At 32.6% G+C, this 7,819-nt stretch overlaps 1 protein-coding gene across 1 annotated transcript; it reads right to left on the minus strand.

The window, feature by feature from the left end:
* Window positions 1-791: 791 nt before the first annotated feature.
* On the minus strand, window positions 792-2,487 carry LOC131630818 (aquaporin PIP2-7-like). Its single transcript, XM_058901564.1, has 4 exons — window positions 2,114-2,487; window positions 1,631-1,926; window positions 1,403-1,543; window positions 792-1,220 (listed from the first exon to the last, which is right to left on the minus strand). Exons 1-4 carry the CDS (start codon window positions 2,418-2,420, stop codon window positions 1,107-1,109), a joined length of 858 nt encoding a protein of 285 aa, XP_058757547.1. The 5' UTR covers window positions 2,421-2,487; the 3' UTR covers window positions 792-1,106.
* Between the last annotated feature and the right edge of the window lie 5,332 nt (window positions 2,488-7,819).

Below are 7,819 nucleotides of genomic sequence, written 5' to 3' on the forward strand. Positions count from 1 at the left end.
AGAAGGTAACAAAACATATTTAGTATGGAGTAATGGCACACCAAATTTTTCCTTATAATTCTAACTTGATACTTCACCTTTTTTTCATTGTTCGTTTTCAAGATGGTGATAAGTACCTAATATTATTTAAAAGAGAATTCTAAGAATATGTGAAGAGGTCATTAGAAATTTCAAAGAATTTAAAATTTAATTGATTTAATTGAAATCAAATTATTTTTATTGTTTAATAATTATCATTATGTCATTTTTAAAAATTTTAAATTTTAAAAAGTAAAAACTAATCTACAATTTATAAAATTTTAAGGGTTCAATAGGTTGACTTTAAAATTAAAGATTAATTTACAAAAGTTAGAGGTCAATTTTAAAATTTTTAAATATATAAAACAAACTTGCAAAATTAAAATGATAATAATCAATTTAACATTGAGATTATATGGAAAAAATAAAAACTTTTTAATTAACTTGATTTTAAATATAATTTCAAAATTATTAAATTAAACTTGAACAAAATATTTTATAACTTTTTATTATTTTAACAATTTTTTAACTTTTTTTATTCAAATAATAAATTGTATCTATATAATTTTAAAACTTTCAAAAATATTACAATTCTTATTAAAATATCATATCCAACCCTTAGGAAGTTTCAAGAATTAGGCTTTTTATTAAATTTTTCTTTCAAAATTTGATTAATTTTAATCACACATCCAATTAGGCATAACAAGGGATGGATGAGAAATATGGCACTTAATTATGAAAGAAAACTTGAAAATAACTAAGGATACACAAAGTAGAAAAACAAACACATGGGAATCAAATACATACATTGGAAATAATAAATAAAAAGAAAAAGAAAAGACACAAAAGGGATAAAAATTACACCCTTGAAACACAAACATGGATATCTACAATTTCGTGGTCCTTCTTTTTAGTTTTTTTCTTCCAAACCCCACAGCTATAACTGAAAAGGAAAATACAGAAGAAAAAAAACCTAAAAGGACCACTGAATTTTCACTCATCAACATTATTCATTTTGTGGAAATTAACACCATAGCTTCGTTGGCAAATAAAGCAATTTAGCTTAGCTTAATTAATTAATTAATCAATTAAGCATTGCTCCTGAATGATCCAAGAGCTTTAATTGCTGATCCTCTTAGAATGTATTGGTGGTAAATTGCAGCCACTGTTGCTCCAATTATTGGTCCAACCCAGAAAACCCACTGCATCATCACAAAAATTATTCACATCAGCAACAATAAATTAAATAGATGTAATAACAAAAAATTTAATTTTAAGGTTAAGTCACCTCAGTTGATAGTACAGTGATATCAGATGCACGGGTTCGAATACTTGCTAAGTTATTTGAATTTTTTTTTTTTAATTTCATTATTTGAATGTTTACCTGATCATCCCAAATTTTATCCTGGTTTAAGATCACAGCGGATCCGAAACTTCTTGCTGGGTTAATACCGGTACCGGTGATCGGAATAGTAGCCAAATGAACCATGAAAACAGCAAATCCAATAGGTAATGGTGCCAAAACCTATACATCATTTCACCAAGTTAGTTATACTTATGAATAAAAAGTGATGAATTAGTAACTAATTTGTTGCAGTGTAAAAATACTTACAGGAACATGAGAGTCCCTAGCGTTTCTCTTAGGATCAGTTGCAGAGAAGACGGTGTAGACAAGAACAAAGGTACCAATAATCTCAGCACCCAAAGCTGTACCTTTGTTGTAACCATCATGGATAAAGTTGGCACCACCACCGTACCTGTCAAAATATGATTTTTGGAAACCTTTGGCTAATCCGGTACCACAGATTGCACCTGCAGACTGTGCTGCAATGTAGAATACTGCCCTTAATAACGACACTTTCCGTCCCACAAATAGGCCGAATGTCACCGCAGGGTTTATGTGTCCTCCTGAAACCACAAATTCCATATGTAAATAAATATATTATGCCCGCGCTCATGTTAAAAAATTATAATTCAATTTCTTATCATCTTATGCTAGATCATTCAAAAGTAGTTTGAGACGTAAATAAATTATGACCGCTCTTTTGCATGTTATTATGACTGCTCTTTTGCATGTTAGAGAAAGGTAACATACCAGAGATACCGGCGGTGCAGTAAACCAGGATGAAAATCATGCCACCAAAAGCCCAGGCAATACCGAGAATGCCAACGCCATCACAGTCGGTGCCACCAGCGCTAGCGTCTGTCTGGTGGCTATAACCAATGATGGTTAAAATAGTGATATAAAGGAAGAGAAGTGTTGCTACGAATTCAGCTATAAGAGCTCTGTAAAAGGACCACTTTGTTAACTCATCAAGGTCTATCAATGGTGCGGGAGGTGGATCTTGGTAATCTTTTGCTGAGTATTCACCTTGTTCTTGAACCTCAACATCCTTAGCCATGGCTCTGTTTGTTTGTTTGTTTACTCTGTTTTTTAGGGAGAGGGAGTAGTGAGTGTGGATTATTTGAGTGGAAAGAGGTGGTATTTATGTAACAAAAGAAAGGAAAGTTAATCAAGTAATTAAGTGTTTAATTTTGTTTGGTTATGGACAATGACATGATTAGAGATTAAACATAATATTTTATTGCCGTCCTAATTAGCTTGATTTCGCTTGCATGGACCCACATTCCAACGGGACTTGTTAAGTTTTGAATATTTTATGCATGTGGTAGGGACCAATGTGACCTAAAAAGGTTGTTGTAGAGCAACGGCTACATGTGAGTATGGGCAAGTGAAAGATTTGTAAAGGGATTGTGTGTAGATAGATATAGAATTTTGTGGTAAATTAAGCATCAATAACAGGGTGTACCCATTTTGCTTCGATGTTCCTCACTAGTTTTAGGTAATGTCAAATTAATGATTATGGTCCCATTTGGTTTTTGGATTTTGGTTTTCACTCAATTTTTGGTTGATATGCATATAAGTAGTAATTAATAAATATAGTCTAGCTTAATTGACAATTAGATTACAAGAATTAATTTGTTATCTTAGACTTAAATTCACGTCGAAAACCATATGATCTTTCAAGTCTTGTGGTTTAAATATTTTGGATTCGTAATACAAAACGACGATTGAGAAATAGAAAAGAATGTCAATCATCGAATTCAGATTGATGAATGAAATGAATGATGGTTTTAAGTGTTTTATATGACACAAAGGTACCGTTCAAACAGAAGGAAATTTTTTATTGAAAAGCAGCAACACCGACGATGTTGTACGAGACAAAATATTGACGATTAAGAATCAATACGAGAATAAAATAAATGTAGCAGAGATAAAGATACTGCGTTGAAAGTGTGGAATGACTAGACATGATAAGATTAAAAGTGACAATATTAGAAACAGTGTCGGGGTAGCATGTATAGTAAAAAATATGGTGAAAAATAGACGCAAGTGATTTGGAGACGTAGAGAGAATACCTGTAAATTATGTGATAAGGAGAGTAAATCACATGAAGAGAAGTCAAACAACTAGAGGTGGAATATTAGAATATAATTCAACTTTTAGTGACAATTCAGAATGTATTGCAAATATGACTTGCAACACAAGCAAACTGTCACAGTTAGCCGGTTAGAGGTTTAGTTTGTTTTAATCTATTCTAACAACTTTAAATAGCTCTCTGTCATTGTAATATGTATAATTCATTCCTAATATCTCTCTTTCTCAGTTGCTCTCTATTCTTTTCTATTTTTCTCATTTTGCAATTAACTTGTAATTTAAATTATCTAACAAATTAATGTCTAGAGCAACGGTTCGATCTTAAAATCTCCATCCAAAGAAAAAGAGAGTACAACCTCCAATCAGATACCAACTAATCTACATGTGTTCAATGGTGAAAATAGGATATATGATGTGCTTGAAATCGTGAATTATGGTTTCTTAGCCTTAAAGGCAAATTGCACTAAGGCGCGATGAAATGTTCATTATGAAATGACCAAAAAAGATGGAAAAGACTTGTTCTTGATCTACCGGTGTGTAAATTCAAATGTTTTTCAAGAGGTCATTTAGCATGAAACAACCAAAAGTGCATGGGATACTCTCAAGAAGTTGTATGGTGGAGAAGAGAAATTAATGAAAGTAAAGTTGCAGTCTTTGAGGAAAAAATCTGAGAATTTGCATAACCAAATGAAGTAGTATAGAGAGAAGATCTCTAAACTAATGAAAGTGGATAAGGTTCTAAGAGCTCTTCCAACAAATTTTGATCACATTGTTGTGGTTATCGAGGAGTTCATAGATGAAGCTTGAAGAATTTGAAGCATCTCTTGAAGCTCATGAGTTGAGGCTGAAAATGAGAAATTCATAGAAGGTATATGAACAAAATTTGCATGCCCAAATTCTTCAAGAAAATGAAATAAGATTCTGTAAAGAATAACAAAGACAAAGAAAAATAGAAGAATAAATGGAATAAAGGTAATGGTGCAGCCAAGTATTCAAGAAGCCAAGGTGAGACAGACAAGAATAGTTTTCCTCAATCAAAAATTGAATAAGATTGGTGGAGATGAAGTAAGTTCAATTATTCTATTTCCAAAAGTTTGGCTACTATGTTAGAGACTTTTACTTCAACAAAGAATCAAAGGAAAATGACAAGGGTGTGTTTTAGTTTGCTCATGCTGGAAGTAGTCACTCAGAAGAAATTATTTTGATGGATGATACACATATGGATCAAGACAAATTAATGCTTGGTATTTTGACAAATGGTGCAACAATCATATGATTGGAATCAAGAACTTGTTCATCAAGATAGATGAATCAGTGAGGAGATCCATTATGTTTGCAAATAATAACATAGTCCCATAAGAAGGAACGAAGAACATTATTGTGAAGAAGGATGGACAAGAAACTATCATATGTGATTTGTTATATGTGTCTTCTATGTCAAGTAACTTGATCAACTTGGGTAACTTTCTTGACAAAGACTACACTATAGAAAGTAAAGAGCTCAAGATGTTTGATGGAAGTTCTAAGCTAATCTTGAAGGCACCCTTGTCAACCAATATGAAATTCAAGATTATGATCAAAATGCTAGATCATCAAGGTCTAGCATCAACCACAGTTGGAGATCTGAATTGAACTTGGCATCAAAGATTTTACCATCTCAATTTTAGGAGTCTTAGTCGTATGCACATTAAGAAGATGGTGTATAACTGTTTACGCTGGAAATTTGTAAACAATCGGTAGTCCTCCAAAAACGAAAGTTATTGTTTACTCGCAGGATCGACTAGATTGATCCTAAGACATATTCTAGTTTTTGATATTTTTTATGTTTGTTTGATACATATCTTTCGATTGTTTGGTTAATCTGGAAGTAAAGAGTTTTGTTTTGACAGACAAAGTAAAATGCAGAAAAAGTAAAGGTAATCTAAAGGCTTTAACTCAAAATATAAAAGGAATTAAAAGGGCTTCGACAAAGTAAAGGTAAAAACTGGTAAAAAAAACTAGAAATTAAATTAAATGGTGGTGAATCATATGTATATTTCTCAGCACTCGTTTCTCGATATATGTTGGTACTTTGAGTATAATTGAGGATTTGTATAGATTAAACATACAAAATCTAATGCTAAGAATTTAATTTATACTAATTCGACCCTAACGACCTTTTCCTAACGGAGTGCCACGTTCTTCGTTTGCATGTGTCTCGATCTTCTAAGGCCTCCACACGTCCTTTTGGATAATATTGTTCATTTGAATTTGAATCTTTTTCCTTTCGAGGCGCCAAAATCAACTAGCGTGACCGTCGAAGCTTATTCTTCTCGAAAAGCTCCAAAAATATTCTAAGTCCTTATATTTGCTTCGATGATATTTCCTTCGATAGCATTTGATAAGATAAAAACATTCAGACGTTTGATACTTAGAATACTTTTTGTGAGCTTGAATTTGTATCATATTTCGAAGTAACTTTCTTCATCAATAATCTTCATCTTATTTTACTAGTAGAAATTCCCAGCTAACAATAACCTTACGAAGATCACAATGCCTAAGCAATTATGTGAAGAGTGTTGAATTGCCAAGCAAGCAATAAGGTATTTCAAACATGAGTTGGAAATGAAGTCACACCAAAAATTAGAAATTATGCACTCAGATGTGTGTGGTATCTTTGAAGTAAAGTCACTATGAGATAATTGCTACTTCTTAACGCTCATAGATAAATTCACTAGGTATATATGGATTTATTTGTTGAAAAATAAAAGTGATGTGTTCACCAATATTAAGAGATTAAAATTTCTAGCTAAGAAACAAGCTAAACATACAATCAAAAGGTTGAGAACTGATTGTGGTGGTGAGTACACCTCAATTGAATTTGCTCAATTTTGTGAAAAGGAAGGGATTTAGAATGAAGTGATAACACCTTACACACCTCAACATAATGACATTGCTGAGAGAAAGAACATCAGTATTTTGAACATGGAAAGAATCAGGCTAAAGTCAAGGAAAATGCCAAACCATTTTTGGGGTGAGGCTACCTCAAATACTGTCTACATATAAAATAGATGTCCAACAAAGAAGTTGCGCGACAAGACTCCTCATGAAGTATGGTCTAGCCTGAAACCAAGTGTTGGAAACTTATTTATTTTTGGATCATTGTGTTAGAGACATGTACCTAGGCTACTCAAAAAGAAGATTGATGATATAAGTCAATCCATGATTTTGGTTGGCTACCATTCCCCGAGTTCCTACGAGTTGTTTTTCACCAATTGAGAACAAGGTGGTGATTAATAGATGTGGAATTTGATGAATAAAGAGGATATCATTGGAAAAATTAAATGCAATAGGGTAAACGTTCAAGTCACATCACAACCACCTCTCAAGATGATGAGCAAGTAGTAGAAGTTGAAATTGAACCTACAAAACCTTACAAATCAATAAGAGCCACAACTCAATTAGTCATAGTGAATAATTATGAAATTTTTCCAAATTAAGCCATGAGAGAATATGGGGAGTTAACTAAAGAAGCCATAACGGTTGAATATGAGATAATATATCATGTTCAAACCATGAAATATGAGAAATGGCAAAGTACAATGAATAAAGAGATCAAGGCCATTAAACATAACAAAACTTGAGAACTAATTCTTTATTTAGGAAAGAAAGAAATAAATGTGAGTTGGGTTTACAAGCTAAAGTTGAAGCTAAATGGTGAAATTTCCAAGCGTAAGGCAAGATTGGGGAAAAAGGTTTTCTTTAAAGGCATGGAATTGATTTTAATGAATTATATGCACTAGCTGCTAGACTTGAAACCATAAGACAAATTGTAGCCATTATAGAACATCGAGGTTGGAAGATACACCAGTTTGATTTAAAGTCAACCTTCCTCAATGGACCTCTAGAAGAAGAAGTATATATGAAGCAACCATCTGATTTTGAGGTGAAAGGGCAAGAGAATATGGTGTACAAATTAATAATATCTTTATATGAATTGAAGCGAGCACCTAGGACTTGGAACAAGAGGATTGATAGCTCTTTATCAAGCTAGGTTTCAACAAGTGGACATTAGAACATGGAATGTATGTGACAGGCTCAAGTGAACAAGATCAAGCCATCCTGTGTCACTATGGGAATGATCTATTGGTCATAGGTTCAAATGAAGATGAATTAGCAAAGTTTAAATCAAGCATGAAGAGTTAGTTTGAGATGTATTGGAAATCGTGAACACTAGCCATGAATTTTTCTTGCACCGGAAGAAATATGCTGAAGACATCCTAAAGAGGTTTAAAATGGGCAATTGAAATCCTTCAAACATAACTACATATACCAACATCAAATTGAAGAATGAGTTGGAAGATGAATTGGTGGGTAATACGT

This window comes from Vicia villosa, unplaced genomic scaffold, assembly GCF_029867415.1.
Source record: "Vicia villosa cultivar HV-30 ecotype Madison, WI unplaced genomic scaffold, Vvil1.0 ctg.000742F_1_1, whole genome shotgun sequence".
Classification (NCBI taxonomy): domain Eukaryota; kingdom Viridiplantae; phylum Streptophyta; class Magnoliopsida; order Fabales; family Fabaceae; genus Vicia; species Vicia villosa.

Excerpts from the sequence above, each read along its gene's own strand:
- LOC131630818 (XM_058901564.1), bottom strand. The coding sequence starts at position 2,420 with ATGGCTAAGGATGTTGAGGTTCAAGAACAAGGTGAATACTCAGCAAAA. Across the intron at positions 1,927-2,113 it reads CTGCACCGCCGGTATCTCTG|GAGGACACATAAACCCTGCG; the intron begins GTATGTTACCTT and ends TTGTGGTTTCAG. Across the intron at positions 1,544-1,630 it reads CTAGGGACTCTCATGTTCCT|GTTTTGGCACCATTACCTAT; the intron begins GTAAGTATTTTT and ends AATGATGTATAG.